The sequence below is a fragment of the Pectinophora gossypiella genome, chromosome 19 (genome assembly GCF_024362695.1).
Source record: "Pectinophora gossypiella chromosome 19, ilPecGoss1.1, whole genome shotgun sequence".
NCBI lineage: Eukaryota > Metazoa > Arthropoda > Insecta > Lepidoptera > Gelechiidae > Pectinophora > Pectinophora gossypiella.
In genome coordinates, this window is record NC_065422.1 from 2,692,499 (window position 1) to 2,711,448 (window position 18,950).

Genomic DNA, 18,950 nt, shown 5'->3' on the forward strand with positions numbered 1-18,950 from the left:
AAAATATTAGATTTCAGGATGAAAATGTTACTTATCAGAGATAAGTATATCTATACGTATTACGATATATGCTGGTACTATGTAGCTATAAAAGGTATGCGTTTATCGACTTTTTACTTGACTGAGAAAACTGTGAATATTTCTGTGCGGTAACTTGAGACAAATATTGACTTCATGTTAATTCACTCATTAAACAAACAAGTCGGAGTTCCAAAAACACGTTCCGCGTGATGTAGCGATAACGAAAGAGACAACATTTTGGCCTTCTAGAAACAGTGAGATAAAGAGGGATGCAAGATATTAAGATATATTTTAATAGTTTAGTTTTGAACTGTTGCCTTTGCCATATAAACTTTAGCGGCAGCCTGTCGCGGCGATGTAACATTATTTACGGCCACGAGATACATATTATTCATGAGGATGTATTACCACAAGTTAATGGAAAGAGCGGCCTTAATGTGAGAACATCAAATGTTGTACATTTGTTACTCTAAGCCGGAGATAAATTCGCGACGGTATTATCAGCCACATATCTGAAAAAAGAACCCTGTCGCACTAACATAATTTGACATTTAGTGAGACTTATACTTTCAATGTGTCGAAAAAGTTATTGAGACATAGTACCAAAATGTATAAACACGTACATATTAATTATCGTGACCGTACAGGAAACTCTTTATAGTTATATTAACACTTATCATCAATTTGCTTCTTACATACTTACTTATGCTATAAACATTATAAAATTTAAAGAATACCACCCCTTATCACCATAAGGTTCATCATATCCATCTTTGGACTTCGTATCAACAGTGGCTGCAAGTTGTCTTTGATTACTTGTGGCTCTGCCCACCCCATTAGGGATTACGGGCGTGAGTTTATGTATGTATGTATGTAAAGAATACCAAGGATAGGCAATTTTAAAACATTTATCACGAAATTAGCAAATCCATTCCGCAAATTATAACAATAGCTTAAAGAACGATTCGCCTGACTTTTATATTTGTATTAATAATGTGGAGGTTAACATTAACAATTCGGGTTTTATTTACACTTTAGGAATTGTTTCACGGAAAATAATAGCAGCAGGTTTAAATTTGATTTAAACAAATTTTGTTCAAGTTTAAAACTCACATTTATTACAATAACCCGTAGCTAACAAACAATTGGAGTTTGTTATAAATAGCTCTTCTTTAGATTACTCTCCTTTATAAACCGTGTCGATCCTGACGAAATGATTGAAACGACTCATTGATTCCATTCATCCTTCTGGCTCCAATGTTGGCAATAAGAAAGTTGCGTACTTACTTCTATTTGAAATTGTATTTATAAAATCTTACTACTTGGCTGTCTATTGACTTAAAAATATATATTATGAGAGCAAATTATTTTCTCCAAAGTAAATAATTATTATTATTTGTTAATTTTTTTATGAACATGACATAATTTTATCTAATTTGTATAGTAGTGTAGCTACACAAAGGCATTTCAGGTTCATTACTCATCACATGTAGAATTTATGAATTATTAAACCATAATGTTATTTAAAATTCTGTACTTAATTCCGACGTGAATATATTTAATAAACAAGCAAGTACATTCATAAGTCTAAATTGTAACGTTTTTCTTTTGAATCGGCTGCGCTGTGACTCATTACATTTGGACGCGCGTATAGCCACCTGCCAATAAACTCGACACGGCAGCCGCTTTTATGAAATATCACATATCGCGAATAGAAAATCGAGATATTTAAAAAAAGTAATAACTGCACGGATCGTTGTAAACATACGGGCACCCATTTTAAACATGACAGTGTGTTATTGATCATCATCTCGATTTAATAGTGATTGGCATCATTAATAAAGTCCATACCGTGAATTTGCCTTTTATTCTTTCACGTGGTTCTGTAGCTTTGAACAAATAGTAGTAATTACAAGGCGAGTCGGATGAAAGATATTACAGCGAGGTACCTAAGAGGTAAGGTCTAGGTAATCCGACACCCTAATACGAGCCCATTTCTTATTTCCATTCCGCATTACAAATCGCGATTTGTCGTCCCGATGTTCAGCGTATCAGCGAAAGAAGGAATATTCCAGTTCCCTGCAATAGAATCAACCTCAACTAGCATAAGGAGATATCTCGAGATGGAATTACCCTGCGCCGGGCCGCATTAGTCACAAATTGACCGCACTGACGACTCGCCACGAATTAAATATGCCAATTGCCGCCGGCGCCATTACGGCAAATTTTAAACCGACCCGCAAGATGGCGGGTGACGCCATATTTACAAAATTTCCCGCTCAAATGAGTAGACCGACAAGATAATATTGTGATAAAGAGCGACAGGAAAAAACTGTTTTCTTTTTCACTTTCTAAGCTGCTGTAAACTAAATCAGTTCTAAAGTTCTTTAAATTTAGGATGAGAAGGCATTTAGTAAGTAAACTTTATTTACATACTATTTGGTGAGATTGTGATCAAATGCAATACTATCTTTCATAAAAAAATTTCTTCTCGCCATAGGGTCACATCATGAAGAAACCGTCATCAACGACAAAGAAAGTCGTTACTGTCGTGAAGTTTAAAAAAAACGCTTATTTTTTATTTTACGCAGCAGATCTGTAAATAGTTATGAATTAGACATCATTGTATGTCTAATTTAAAAATGTAAATAATAAATGAAACCTGATTTCAACTTTTTTAATGTAATTGTTTCGATCGAGTTTATAACTGACGGGCAATAATATAAATTAGAAGATATAATAAAATCAAATATAGACAATTAGTAAATCTCTGTTAGGTGCAATTAGTCAAATACGCTTAACTAGTCAAACTGATAGTCAAAAATATCTTCATTCATTTGCACTCACAACCTGTATAGCTTGTGTATGATATATACAATTTGGGTTATTTAATAAAATGGTAAAACCCTTCCCCACACATTTTCCAGGCAAATTCTAGTTTTAGTCGTAAGTAGACTCAGCGCCCCGCATATTCTACATTCCTTCTTTCTATCCACCCTCCCGCCATTTCTAGAAGAGAAAACAGAACATTCGGGCGCGTGATGTACACCAACTAGGTTAGACTACAAAGATCATGTGCCCTACAGGAGCGTATTACTGGAAGCGCGAGCCGGGCTGGACGAATTTAAGAGGCATGTGGGGCAAGCGAGCGTACTGGGAGCCCGGCCTACCGCTGCCCGATGACAACGGTAACCGACGACGACGAATAGCCCGCTCTTGTACACGCACCTTGCGTGACGATTTACTCTGTTACATGAAAAAAAAAATTCAAACATGTGTAAACATTTTACATAAAATACGCCAATGAAGTTAATTTACAAACCAAGCTGATGTAATTTTTGTCACATGCGTGTAACAATAATTCCTCAAGCAACTGGTGCACTTTTGTACAAGAGACGTGCGTGTTTCGTGTTCAACCACGCTCGGGACTGCACCGCGTCGCTTCTAGCACACTTAACTCCGTGTTCCGAGACGTCGCGCATCTCTCTCGCACTCGTAGTCATCTCTATCTTCTATCTCGCTCTAGAACTCTTCTGTAGATTGTGTTGTTAACTGTTTAGAAGTAGAGCTTGATCTTCTTCTCTTCTCTGCTTGACCTCCTTTCTCTCACTCACTACATGTTCATCATTAAACTTGTAAATGTTCTGCATTTGAATCTGTGTTGGTAGATGATTGATGTACGTTAATGTAAGAAGATGTTATTTTTTATGAGTTTCTATTGTATATTATTTTATCCAGGAAATAAGGTGAAGCCAGTATATACAGACAACGCAGATCTACCGATAAAAAGTATATCTAATAAAATTCCTTGAAAATCAAACTCCACCGAAGTGAAAGATATTCCGAATGAAAACAGCCACAACCCGTACGAGTTTTCACTTGTATTGCAGCGCTCGTGTTTCCGCTTGACTGCGCCTGCGCCAGTCGACGATAGCGATCACATTCAAACGGCTGTCTTTCACTCGATCTGCTTACAAAACAACTACCCATTTAAAACCAATCGAGCCATCCGAGTGGATTCTGGAAACAGTTTATTTATACCACTGAGATAAATTGAAAAACAGCACTTTTAGTTAATATTAATAAAAAAGTTTAGTTAATCATTATTAAGATCTGTGACCATCAATCAGTATGCGATGGAAACAGAGTCATATTTTGTTATCGACGCGCTGAATATAGTTTAAGACATACTGCATCTACGTGTAGTAATAACGTGCTTAGGTTGGCTGGTAGAAGAACATAAGATTAGGCCGAGTGTCGCGCGATTATTATTATTATTATTAAGTACGTAGTCGTTACATGAGCCAGGTCAGGGGCCTTTGGCGGCTCAACAATAACACACCAGGGTTGATGAGGTTGGTAATCCACTTCATAACCAACGCGATAGAAATAGAAAATGTCCAGCAGTGGTCTAGTCAATTTGATTACACAGGCACAACTTGTAACCACAAGTTACGAGTCATAATATTATCATCATAGTACTAAAAGAAACATTTTCTTAAAGGCTAATTAATTGGAAATGTCAGCAATGGAATGGAAGAAACCTTGGCAGTAACATTATACCGCTGAGAAGGTTCTGATGGGGATTACTACATCGATTGTACCTGAGCGTCTAGCTGAGTTGCAATTGTTTATACTCATATCTGTGTAGGTACTCGCTAAAGTATAATCCGTCCGAATTAAATAGCATGTTACGAGTTAGCGACATTATAAAACGGAACATTTCGCAAATTGGCAAAGCTTTCTGTAGTCTTTGGTCTTGTACAACCAATAAAATTTAACAAATCTGTAAGACGGTCGAGACACGTCAGCTGCAATTATCGGGCCGCGTCACCTGTGTACAACACACCATCCATAAATATTATTAACCCACGCCGACGCTGCCGACCTTTTAAGTATGTTGATAAAAAGGTTCGACCAATTATCTCATATTTTATCGTTTTATCAACAACGTTTTATCCTGACATAAAATAATGACATATTGGAGAACAATAATTTGATTGTCCCTTTTTCCAAACCCGTTTCACATTGAACGTAGGCATTGAAAGCGAAACAATCAAACGCCCGCAATAATTTGAACTTGTACTTTTGAGAGACTTTGTTAACTTTATTGAAATAATTGCCGAAGCTGGTAAATTGGCGCTACAGCCGTAAGCCCGCGCACCCCCGCACGGCACGGGCGCGGCTTAGCCGTCTTGAGCCAGAAATACAAATACAATTCAAAAGTTTGACGCTCAAAGTTGCCGGTTAATCGCGAAGACGGCTAAGCTGAGCAATTAATATTCTACTTAATGAATCTCGACTCATTTCTTTCAGCATTAAAGGCTTGAGTTGAGATCTAATTAGTGCTATAAATGTCACCTATTGAAACAGAGAGCAAAGTGATGGAACTTTATCCTGTGATTAAGTAGGTCTTTTAACAAATTATGCCAAACATTGTTCAATCGGAGGAAGTAGTTCCAATTTATAAGTGACGTTCCTATTTATAATAAAATAGAGAAAAGTGATTAATGTTCAGATTAAATGCGAATAATTATACTTGTCACATGTCTAAGGTATCATGCAAATATTATGTTCAAATTGTTAATATTGGCAAACTAGACTACTTATACTTATACAACGTATAACTCATTAAAATGTCTGTCCTTGAAGAACAACTTATCTTAGAGTAATATACGTAAGGTAATGTAAATACAAGTCTTCGATGTTATTCTGAGTACAAATTACTCGCTATGACAAGTTTGGGGTTACGCCAGCGAGTATGAGGGTAGATATTGTTCACTGGATGGATTTACGCATGACGAATAGTGAACGAATGTTGAATTGAATGCTGTAGAAAGGCTATCATTGTGTTGTTGTTTGACTCAGGCTCAGAAACCGAACTCTCCAATACTAACAAAATGTAGTTATGTTTCTTTTACAAATTAGTTCTTGCAAAAAAACTGATGAATGCAAGCAATTCTAACATCAATTTCAAAACACACTACAGTTCTATTCATTTTAGAGAATTCTGTTTCTAAGCCTACTTATGTACCTACAAGTGTCATCTGCAAAGCCTCTGGCTGTATAACAGTGCACATGTTGATTAATCATTGTTTCCCTCCGCAGAGGACGCAGCGAAGGACGAAGCCTAGACTCCCGGCCATGTACCATAACATACCATAGCTACCGTCATATCTCTCCGTGACTGTCGCGACCACATCGGCATTTAGTTATCTGTTCTTCACTGCTCTGTGTCATCAATGTCCTAGTATAACTCTGCTCACTCCCAACCAGTGAGCAGAGTTATCGTGTTCGGTATCAGTTCCTGTGGTTTCGTCTTTCAACTATATCTTATCGGAACTGTATATGCTTCTTAGTGCAAATATAGCTCCTACGTCACCTTCTAGATTTAATATTAAAGTTAACATGTAATAAATATATTTATTTTTACGATCTTTAGCTAGTGTTAGTCGTTTGGGACGGTGTAACTGTATGAGGCTAGTTAGTTCATATAATTACAATTAATTGTGGGTTAATTAATGTATTTTACTAGTAAAGTTGATGTAAAGGTTGGCTTCGCCGAAGTTAACATTTGTCCAATAAAAGTTTATTCCCAAGCCGATTTCGTTTTATTTTGTTCCACCAACATTATAATCATCTTCTCTACCTCCAGTAGCAGCAGCTTTCTGTAACCTGTTTATGAAGATCAGTATATATTGATTATATCGGGGAGATTAAAAAGGCCACAAGCAATTCATCTAAAAAAAATATTGCAATTTGACATTTGTGCATATAAAAGTAAAATGTCAAATAGAAATATTGCTTTTTAGATGAATTGCTTCGATGTGGCCATTTTAACCCCCCTGATCATCAGCATCGTCGTCTTAAACATTCTGATGAGGAGCAGGAATATATATTATGTACACCTCTGCCTACCCCTTCGGAGACACAAGCGTGATGTTACTTTATGTTAATTGTCGTGTTCTGCCGCTCTGTATGACCGAACATTCGGCCAGGTTGTAACGGCAAGATGATCAACCCAACCAATATTATAGTGCATCATACTCGTAATAGAATACATATATTAATATAATATATTTATTTATTTAATATTATTAGCGAAGAAAAAATCTCCCGGTAACGGACATGCACCAACGAGATATTAATTTCACTAACACAGTAATAACCCTGACATCAGGGTTGATGAGGTTGGTAATCCACCTCACAATCCACACGATAGAAGAGAAAACTAACAAAGTTCGTTCGACCTTTATAGACGGCGATACGGCTCACCACCTATCACGTTGGTCTAACAGTAAGCTCGGTGAGGTGTGGATACTTAGTTCATCTTGTAATGGATGTAGAATAAGGTGCAAAAGTCTAATCAGAGTTTCTTGCATATGAATAAATTAACTGGTTGCACTGAAGACCTCCTGGTTACATGTAAATAAATAAATAAATAAATAAATAATAAATAATGTCGTTTCTGTAATAGACCAAAACACCTACAAAAACATAAATTTTATAATTATGACAGCTAATGGTTCATAATTTCACCACTGTTTACAAATAATTTGATGGGCTCAGTGACTGCACTTTTGTTCTACCTCTGAATACCTCAATTGAGATATAAAAAAAAATCGTGAGCTTATGTTTTTTTTATAAATTCCCAATAGGTTTCTTAAGCAACTGCTGCTTTTTCCTTCTAGTCCAGAATGCAACAAAGACAAGGAGGTCTTATATTGCAGCTACCTCAATAACCAACAGATCTGGACGTCCGCCCCCTCTCATCCGCTACTCATGTCACTTAGTTAGAACAAAGTGCTCATTAACACAGCGACGTATTAATTAATTGCTCTCCATAATGAGGTTGACATTCAAGGAATTCCACAGCAATGGGAAACTATTATGCATTGCAGTCCTACACGCCTTCCAGGGTAGGCAGAGCCTAAAGACGCCACGCAGAAGACAAACCTGCTACTTAACCCCTCATGTGCCGAGATACCACACACAATAGACTTTACATTGTGTCTGGTTGAGATCTGCGTTCCAGCGTTCGGAAAGTTAATCAAAATATATGTAAAAACTAGCTTTTTCCCGCGGCTTCGCTCGCGGTTCCTCTTTCCTAAAGTACTTACTAAAATTTACTAATTTAATTTCCTACCTTGAAAACTGCGCAAATTCCCAAATAAAGTTTCACTGCCTCTTTGAAGGAGTTGGGGGCCGAATTTTACAAAAAAATGTGTAATTTTTATTAATCGCAAATAGTCCGCATAGCAATTTTAAGCTTTCTACCTTGAAAATTGCGGAATGCTCCATACAAACTTCCAGTCCCCACTTTAGGGAAGTGGAGGGTTAGAAAGAGACGAAATATAGCCTATGTCACTCTCCATCCCTTCAACTATATCCACTTAAAAAATCGTGATTAACATAAGCTCACGACTACATTGCCAATTGGGGTGGGTAAGTAGATTACACGCATAACGTAATGCAAACGGAATTCAATGGGATCAGATATACTTAATAACATAGCATAACATAAATAGCCTATATACGTCCCACTGCTGGGCACAGGCCTCCCCTCAATCAACCGGAGGGGGTATGGAGCATACTCCACCACGCTGCTCCACTGCGGGTTGGTGGAGGTGATTTTACGGCTAATAGCCGGGACCAACGGCTTAACGTGCCCTCCGAAGCACGGAATCATCTTACTTTTTCGGACAATCAGGTGATTCAAGCCTGAAAAGTCCTTACCAAACAAAGGACAGTCTCACAAAGTGATTTCGACAATGTCCCCATCGGGAATCGAACCCGGACCTCCAGATCGTGAGCCTAACGCTCTAACCACTAGACCACGGAAGCTGTTATACTTAATACTCTAACAATATAACCCACCAATAAACTAACTCGCAGCACTCTTTTTTTGTATTTGTCCTAATTGTTATGTTTGTCTTCGTGCATTATATCAAAATCAAATCAAATATTTTTACTGCATACACAAACCAGCACAGGCCTAAACCAATGTAAGTATGTCAAATTTGTTTTCGAATTCATGTTTGGATCATAAATGATTATCACGTGCTCAACGGTAAAGGAAAACATCGTAAGGAAATCCACAATCCCGAGAAATGTATTTTCGGAGGTTTAGGAGTTTTACTTAGCCTGTATTGGGCTGGCTTTCCCTTCGCGAATTGGAAGGTCCGACAGGCACTCGCTTTTGTAAAAAATCAGACCTGTCAAATCTTTAGGTAAGCGGACCCTGTGAAAAAGGAGATAATGATACGGAGATGATAATGATGATTATAATAATAATAATAAGTTTATTTCCAAAAAATAATTGTTACAATGAAAATTACAATGGTTGTACTTAAAATACAAGGATTTGATTCGCTGTCCCCTAAACTAGGTAAAAACCTGTATCTTAGGGGTCAGTGAGTCTGGCAAAGCGTTGGAGTAATGTACAGACCAGAGTTATGTTAATCCATATGCGCAGTGGAAAATTATAATGTTATGATAATATTAATGTTATGTGTGTATATTTTAATGTTGTAAATGTATATGTGTGTCGTAGATTTTACCTAAATAAACTTTTTTATTATTATTTTTATTATTTTATTATGAACACACATACACGCGACATTATTGCAGTATTTTGTATTGTATTGCTCCTGATGTTGAGAGGTCATAGCTGGCAAGAAGTGGGTGTAACTGTATACATATACACATAGAGTACAAATAGAGTACATGACTTGAGGCTCTGCCCACCCTGATAGGCATAAGGACGCCCTTAACACTTGCAAGGACAGAACGTCTAATGACGTTCCGATTTCAAGGTAACATACTACCTATTATGAACCATCAATGGCCCATAGCCTCTGTCCATGAAAGGGTTAAGCCTTTAATATTGAGTTACATTTTATTTGAAGCCACTCACACGCATTTATATACACGTAGTTTATCAACTAACCACATCGGGTGTTAGATCAATTGGCAATCAGCGGCGACAGTCGCGTGATGTATTGCCTGTCACGTCGCCGTCACCGCGACACACGGGGACTTGTGACGCAACAAGCGAGCTGATCATGTTAATCTACTGGGTGGAGTTGTATACAGTTACTAAAATAGAATTTTGAATCATAATAAACGATTTATTGATTTTGATACCTATACAGGGTTTAAGTTTACGCGGTTATTATCATATCTCATATCCCCATTTAAACGCGGTAAGAACCCGTTATTATGTGCTTTAATTACCTATACAGGGTGCTAGTGACATCGTAACAAAAACTTTGAGGTATTCAGACCATGATTCTGAGTTGATATCAAGTGGAATTTTCCGTCTCAAAGGTATGGTACTGAAAAATAATTAAAAAAACACTAAAATTTTCATGAATTTTTTCGACAGGAAAATCCACTTGATATCAACTCAGAATCATGGTCTGAATCATCCCCCTCAGTATTTGTTACGATATCACCAACATTCTGTATATAAAATACAGGTAAGGAATAGTGCTAAGGTGCAAGAAAATGTAGTGACGAGAATCGAGAAAAGGACGCTTCGATATTTTGAACATGTAAAGAGACTGAATGAAAGCCACATAACATAAGCTCACAACTATATCTCAATTGGGGTAGTCAGAGGAAAGAAGGTTAGGTTAAAGAAAGCCTTCTATATCATAAGTGGAATTCCGTGGTTCCTGCATACCCCGTAGGGACATAGGCGTGATCTCACATATATACTATATGTATAGGTACTGCCGTCGTAAACAGATGAAAAAGAGAAATGTGTGAATCTGGCGGGTTTTGTTTATGGTACAGTTCTTAGTTGATCGGAGATATTGTGATCTAAACTCGAAGAAATATAAAGAATATCGAGAGAAGTCAACTGTTTTATTATAGTACGTTGGCCAAATAGGGACGTAGACCCTCAAAAAGGTCTAGCACGCATTACCCTTAACCTTTCTTAAGACGAACGAAACAAGAGATGTACTTATGTCAAGAGCAAGGCAAATTGAAGTCTTTAGGTCTCTATTAACCCCAACAGGAAATATGTCAGAGTACATGTTGTTATTATAAGTATATTAAGAACTTTTTCTCCCGCGTACATTAAAATCATACGTAGTATTATGTACGTAAATTACATTCTGTCGAAACACTAACGGCCTTCGTGGTCCAGTAGTTGAGCGTTGGGCTCACGATCCGAAGGCCCCGGGTTCGAATCCCGGTGGGGACATATCACAAAAATCACGTTGTGATCCCTAGTTTGGCTAGGACATTACAGGCTGATCACCCGCTTGTCTGAAAGGAAGATGATCCGTGCTTCGGAAGGCACGTTAAGCCGTTGGTCCCGGTTACTACTCACTGATGTAATTATGTAGTCGTTACATGAGCCATGTCAGGGGCCTTCGGTGGCTCAGTAATAACTCTGACACCAGGGTTGATGAGGTTGTTATTCCACCTCACAACCCACACGATAAGAAGAATAAGATTAACATCATACGCACACATATTTCTCACTTCATTACTCGAGTTAATAGTGAGGTTTATTTAGTCTCTTTAACAAATATCCTGTAGGTATTTATTTAATTTTTATGCTTGGTTTTTTTTTTCGATTGAAAAAAAATGTTTTTGTTAGTAGGGTGGGTACATTAAAAATATAGACATAATATATAATACAAAGACATAAAAGTGATTTCGTAGCATCACAGTTAAGGGACTTTAACCATGTTGTAATTGAGAGTTTTGCAGCCCTAACAGAACTAAGTCAGATGTCACAGTGGTTAGCAACTGTATTATAGACTTTGAATAGCAACTGTAGTGTCGCAGCCGTTAAACTTGTATTTACCAAAGGGACTTTTATATTGTAAACCCGTTTAGCAATGAGAGAGGAATAATCTGTTGAGCTCAGTGTAGATTTCCTCTTCTTCTATCGTGTGGATTATGAGGTGGATTACTAACCTCATCAACCCTGGTGTCAGGGTTATTATTGAGCCGCCAAAGGCCCTTGACATGGCTCATGTAACGATTACGTACTTATATCACTGAGTAGTAACCGGGACCAACTAAAAAGTAACTGATTTGACTAGTTGGAAATTAGCCTATTCATCTGACAAACGCAAACAAATAGATTATTATTTTACTTATACTAGATGTTGCACTGTCCCGCACTTAATTGTAATAATGTTTCCTATCCACTGGTTGCCTGGAAGAAATTGCTGCTTAGCAATAAGGCCGCCAGATTGTACTGTATCTATCATTATCTGTGTTAATTTGTTTTGTATGTTGTGTGCAATAAAGTATATTTGATTTGATTTGATTTGAAATAGTCTCGGTCACACGGTAAGCTCACCCAGCGCCAAACCTGGTTCAATAAGTATATTCCAGCCTGCCGGTCACCTCGCCCGTCTAGTGCACTACAACAGACATCTAAGTGTACTATACCTAGTGGTCCCAGGTCACCGTCCATCCAATCCGCGAGGAGTGCCACCAGTCACCCGGAACCCCACTCTAAGCGATTTGTATACCCAAGCTCGGTTACCAACACTCAAACACTGATTGTGTGCTCGCTATATTGACTGACTACCCCGCTGTGGAGCGGGCGAGAACACCTGCGCTGTGACGACACCGCGTGTTTGCTAATCTGCCAAATAGCCCGGCTGTGGAATGTACTGGGTGTATCTATCGATGCTAATACAATTTGACGAAGATGTGTGTGTTCGTCGATGTTTGTCTTGAAGTCATCATCATCAATTTAAGAGCCACGCTCTTGTCGGTGTAGCATTTTCCATTCCAGTCTATCAAAGGCCAATTCCTTGACTTCCCTATAAGACACGACGTTAACCTTTTCTTTAATCTGTTCCATGTAAGCTCTTCTTGGTCAACCCAAGAAGAGCTTAATTCTTGTCTTGAAGTAATTGTCATATATTCATAGTTTATATGTGTTCTAAATAAACACAATTGAATAAAATATAAAACAAATTATGGATGATAATTTCAATTATTTTACATTATTTAATACTACACATCAATAAACAAAATTATTGTTTTACATTTTTAAGCAAACGAAATCCGAAGTAAAAAATATCTACAAATTGACGAAAAATTCCTCATAATTATTAGTAGGAATTGAGCCATTAATTTAACAATTATAAACAGGAATGAAAATAAAGTGAAGCCTAGGTAGTGCTACGTCGTAGCGTCTAGCTACGAATATGTAACGAGCCGTTACGACGACAACGGTGTTATTCATATTATAATATTATTCTAAGTGATTGTAATAATTATAACGCCTCCGCTGTCTAGTGAATAGAGTGTTGAGCTTACGATCTGGATAACCGGGTTCGACTTCCGATTGCGACATTGTCGAAACCACTTTATAAGACTATCATTTGACTGGACTGTTCATGACTGGACAGAGATCCTGTCATCAGACGATGTTAATATCGACGTCAGTATTTTTTATGCTCAGCTTAATAATATAATTCGCGAACACACGCCCTTGAAGTGTGACGACTCTCATGAATTTCCATTCTGGTACTCTTACGGGTTAAGACGCTGTATTGCCGAAAAACTTAAATTTCACAAATTATATAAACGAAAGCACAACCCTAGAGACTATGATACTTTTTCATTGTTACGTACCCGTAGCAAGAATCTTATTTCTACATGTTATAATAACTTTGTGAGCTCCGTAGAAGATTCTCTGCACAGTAACATTAAAAGTTTCTGGAGGTTTGTCAATAGCAAGAAATCATCATCTAACTTTATCCCACAAACCATGAAGTATGGAAACTTAACTTCGTCGGACAGAAGGGGAGTGTGTGAGCTCTTTTCAAATTATTTTAGTTCAGTTTATGAAAAGCCCAGCGATAATCGCTCTACTGATACGACTGGTAGCAGTTTATATTCTTACCAGAATCAAGTTTTATACACATTAAAAGTTTCAGAGGATAAAATTTATGAAAAAATTAAAAAACTAGATATAAATAAAGGTTGCGGGCCGGATGGAATTCCTCCTCTCTTCATTAAGCATTGTGGAAGGGAAATATGCGTTCCATTGGCACTTATATTTAATAAATCGCTGCAATCAGGCACCTTCCCTACAATGTGGAAAACCGCTCATATAATTCCCATTTTTAAGTCTGGAGACAAATCATGTTGCGAGAATTACCGCCCAATAAGCATACTATCTTGTATTGCTAAAATATTTGAATCCATTGTATACGACACTCTTTATTACCACTTAAAGCCTTTCATTTCACCACAGCAACATGGTTTCATAAAGTTCAAATCAACTACCACAAATCTTTTGGAATTCAAAAATGACCTATGTAACGCGTTTGCCAAAAATATACAAGTCGATGCTGTTTATACAGACTTTTCTAAAGCATTCGACAAAGTTAATCATTCCATACTTTGCCACAAGCTCAGTTCTCTGGGAATTCACGGAAACCTATTTCGCTGGATAGAATCATATTTGTCTAGGAGAAGCCAATTGGTTGCATTAAAAGGTGACTTCTCCTCCTCCGTTTTAGTCACCTCTGGGGTCCCACAAGGCTCTCATCTAGGGCCACTATTTTTTGTCATTTTCATAAATGATCTCGTCGGTAAGTTGTCTTGCTCCTCTCTACTATACGCGGACGATCTCAAGGTTTACGCCCCTATTACATCAACGAATGATGCACTAAAACTACAAAATGATTTGAACATTATTGTTGAGTGGTGTGCATCGAACCAGATGTTTTTAAACGTCAACAAGTGCTTTGTTATCACTTTCACCAGTAAAATTAATAAAATTTCTTTTAACTATTCTATAAATAGTCACATTTTGGGTCGGAAGACAGTAGCAAAGGACTTGGGAGTATACTTTGATGACAAGCTAACCTTCAGGGATCATTATGAAGCCATAATTACTCGTAGTTCGCGTCTGCTTGGTTTTATTTTTAGAATATCTAAACATTTTAAGAAACCCGCTAGTTTTATACATCTCTTCAACTGCTTAATTCGCAACATACTAGAGTTTAACTCTATTATTTGGTCACCATATTATGCAGTACACACTGATCGTATTGAGCGTATACAGAGGAGATTCTTAAAATTGGTATCTTTCCGTCTTCACTTAAATCGCAGTCTCAATTCCTACAATTCATTGCTCAACAAATTCCATCTAGCCTCATTGGAGAACCGTCGCCAGATTAACAGCTTAACCACTCTTTACAAAATTATTCACTCGAAGGTTGACTCTCCTAAACTTCTTTCCCTTATTAATTTTAATACATACTGTCGTTCCCGGAATCCTAGACCATTTAATCTGTGCGTGTATCGTAATAACACCTCATTTTACAACCCTATCACCCGTATGTGTCGTCAGTACAACGACCTTGTCGTTAATGACAAGGATATTGATATTTTTAATAATATTTTTTCTGCCTTCATTCGTTTTCTTGTTAGAAACATAATGCTCACCTGAAGATTTGGCCGTAGATCCATGAATCGTAGTTGTTACCATGTTGTTGCGGAGCTGAGTATATTTTATTGTAATATCTTTTAATTTGCGTCGTGTTTTCTCACCATAGTATTGTATAACTTGCATACGTTTAGTTGGGCTACAGTCTGAACCTCAAAAAGTGTATTATTTCATAAGATTTGTGTCTGTAACCTGTTACGTGTGTTTATTAAATAAATAAATAAATAAAATTTGTTTGGTTAGGTCATTCCAGGCTAAATCGCCTGTTTATCCGACAAATTAAAATGATCCGTTGGTCTGGGCTAGTAGCCCAAACACCTCCACTAACCCGCAGTGGAGCATTGCGGTGCAGTACATTCCGGTTGACTCACACACAGGCGGTCTGTATCCAGCAGTAGAACATTGAAATAAAATGATTTTTTTTTTAGTTAATGTGGTCATATATTGTGATGGAAGCAAATATTATGGCTCAGCACATTGTCATATTCTGACATACAATAATTATTATAAATCTTACTCTGAATTAATTTTAAAAAGTTACCTATATTTACATTGGCAGGCAGTCGCTTCTGTAAAAAACCGGACCTGTCAAACCTTCAGGTTAAGTAAGCGGACCCTGTGAAAAACGGGATAATGCTAGGGGGATGACCTATATTTACATCGAATTTACATTAATATTAGGATGCAATAACTCACTCAAAGAATAAAAAACCATTTCACTCAGCCACAGCTTTAGCTGAACGCGGAAATTATTTAAAGGAACTTATCTTAAACGGCTGGAGAAGGCGTTATACGATGTATGTATGGTTATAATGATATACAATATTTTCCACATTATCCAAGCGGTCTAAATATCCAGCCTTTGGTGAAGTGGTAACATCAAACTACGGCTTATTTCCACGGTAAGTAAATGCATGTTATACTGTGAAAGTATCGCTGGTACTCCTGATTTAAGGATCAAAGTTGTAGGCAACATAATCACATTGATGCCCGGACTTGCCTGTTTATTTTCCTCACGCGGTTTGATGTAAACTTTAGAATGCAAAGCGATTGGTCGTACAAAGAGAACGTGTTTTGTTTTCATCACTATTGAAATTACTCGTATTACTATACACAGATAGACGTTTATAATACTCACCCAAAATCCTTATCGCGAGTAAGAGGCACGAGTTGATGAATGGTAATTTGCAGCTACACCGTTGATGATAAATTTACAATAAGGCACAAAAGCAGGGGCGGGGGGGGAGTGTCCACTATACGTAGTATTATTGTTTATTCTATGGCTAAGGAGGTATATTTAAGTCAAAACATGGATTTTAATTACTTACTTATCTTATGTCATAGAATAAGGAATAATACCACGTATAGAACGGAAACTCCCCGCTCCCCACCTGCGTCTGAGCTAGGTTTATTTCACCCCCTCTCTAACATAGTTTAGTCTTCAATGATATGGAGTCAGACGTCACACACACAGATATGGGGGGTTAAAAGACCCACATCGAAGCAATGCATCTAAAAAAGCAATATTGCTACTTGACATTTGTTTGTACTGCGCAGTTAATTTTATATGCGCACAAATTACAATATTGATTTTTTAGATGATTTGCTTCGATGTGCCGTTTTTTGATAATATTGATTTAATATAAAGCAATGTGTTCGGACATAAACGTGAACTCAATGAAACATCATTTTCATTTCCACTGAACAAAGTCTCAAGTGGAACTATCTGGCATTCATATTAATATTATTTTAATGAATATGAAGTGTGATCCCACACTCGGCGCCCGCCACGGCGGGACTCGAGGATTATGTCATTTGAATAATATAGACGAAGACTTAATTTCAACTAATGTACGTTTAAACACACAGAATTATGTACTTACACACACATACATATACATAAACTCCCTAATAAGGTGGGCTAAGGAAAACCTAGATGGACATTAACCAAATTAGGATGGCCTTAAAAAAGTTTGGTACGATCTACTCTGAACCAGCGTGGGTGTATGAAACGATTGATGAATGTTGAGGAAGCAAGAGAAATATTTCGGGATTGAAATAAATGTATGGCTTTGTAATAGACTTCTCTGGGCGCCATCACACTCGCGTTAGACAGAGTACTGCGGGGCGGAAACCACTGCCCTATTTTTCCCTAAAAAAGTAGCATGGAAAATGCTGCACCGACAAGAGCGTGGCTCTTAAATTGATGATGATGTGAAATAAATGTACTTACCCGAAATGAACCCGATGTTAAATAGGCGTGTGTGTACGTAATATAAGTCAACTTATAACCACTGCGGATACAAAGCCCTGATGAACCTTATGATGACTAGGAATCCGCTTACCGCCCGTAATATTCGTCCACCATATATTATGTTAGAAATAATACGATCTCTCTGTCGGATTATCGGACACGCCGGCCGGTAAAGACAAGCAGCTGAGTGTGGGGTCTATGTTTTTTATTCGCCCTCAGTCCAGCATAGACGCTGATCGCCGAATTACGTAAAGAAAATATGTAAGATAGTCAATTAAAAAAATACCTGTAATGTATTCTATACGTAATTACATGTTCTGCCCATCCCATTCAAATTCAAATTCAAAAATATCTTTATTCAGTAGGTATCATAGTTACACTTTGAATCGTCAATTTTTACATAACGAACGTCTCATCCGCCTTAAACTACTGCAGCTTCTCACAACCTGTATAACCGGGGAAAAGAAGCTGCAAGAAAAACCTCGGCACAGGGCCTTAGACGTTTTTTTTTTTAAAAAAAACATTCGATAATATGGGCGTGAAACATGAAAATAATAGACCGTACAATAAGCTAGTGCTTATTGTATGGAAAATCCCGGCCAATCCGTTTCTCAACACACAATACTTTATTTTCATTCCACAAATAGAATTATTTATTTTCCATCATAGATATTTGTTTTCTACAGTTTTCTATTTTTTCAAAGCTAGGAGCGTGATGCTAACTTTATCACATATATTATGCTCAATCCACGCTTATTATAATTTTATCATATACGTCATTTGAAATTGTGGGCATTCATTGTCATCATTTATTACTTTGTAACATAAAAATGCTGTATTATGACTGTCTGTTGTCCAAAATCAAATAAAAAAATTGTGGTGAAAACAATAAGTTAGAAACTTTTTTTGTCGAACTACCGTCACTAGAGATCTGACGGTCAGTTCATAGTCGGACGCGCTAGAGGATGGACTGTTTTGTCTCCTGTGCTCGCTACGTTCGTGTTTTATTGTGAACTTTACTACCATGTCTCGTTACCTTTATATAAAACACCCTGAACTGTAAATCTTTAGATCTTCTTTTTCTTCTAATCATTTTTATCGCCCGCGATCTTTTGCAGCCTCTTTTGAACTCTGTGATAATCAAAAAACAATCTGTCAACCGAATTGTAGTGTAGGACTTTATGGATACCAGCAGCCGGCGCGCCGGCCGTGTGACCGCGTGGAGCT

At 37.4% G+C, this 18,950-nt stretch overlaps 1 protein-coding gene across 5 annotated transcripts in view; it reads left to right on the forward strand.

The window, feature by feature from the left end:
• LOC126375558 (prothoracicostatic peptides-like) overlaps positions 1 to 6,620 on the forward strand; it is a 131,974-nt gene extending 125,354 nt beyond the window's left edge. For 3 of the 5 annotated variants that reach the window (XM_050022540.1, XM_050022541.1, XM_050022542.1), the window contains 2 exons: positions 3,108 to 3,209; positions 6,130 to 6,620. In XM_050022540.1, coding sequence (XP_049878497.1) covers positions 3,108 to 3,209; positions 6,130 to 6,155 — 128 coding nt within the window. In that variant the 3' untranslated portion in view covers positions 6,156 to 6,620. The remainder of the gene's footprint in view (positions 1 to 3,107; positions 3,210 to 6,129) is intronic. The other 2 variants (XM_050022543.1, XM_050022544.1) reach the window with 1 other exon arrangement.
• The last annotated feature ends 12,330 nt before the right edge of the window (positions 6,621 to 18,950 follow it).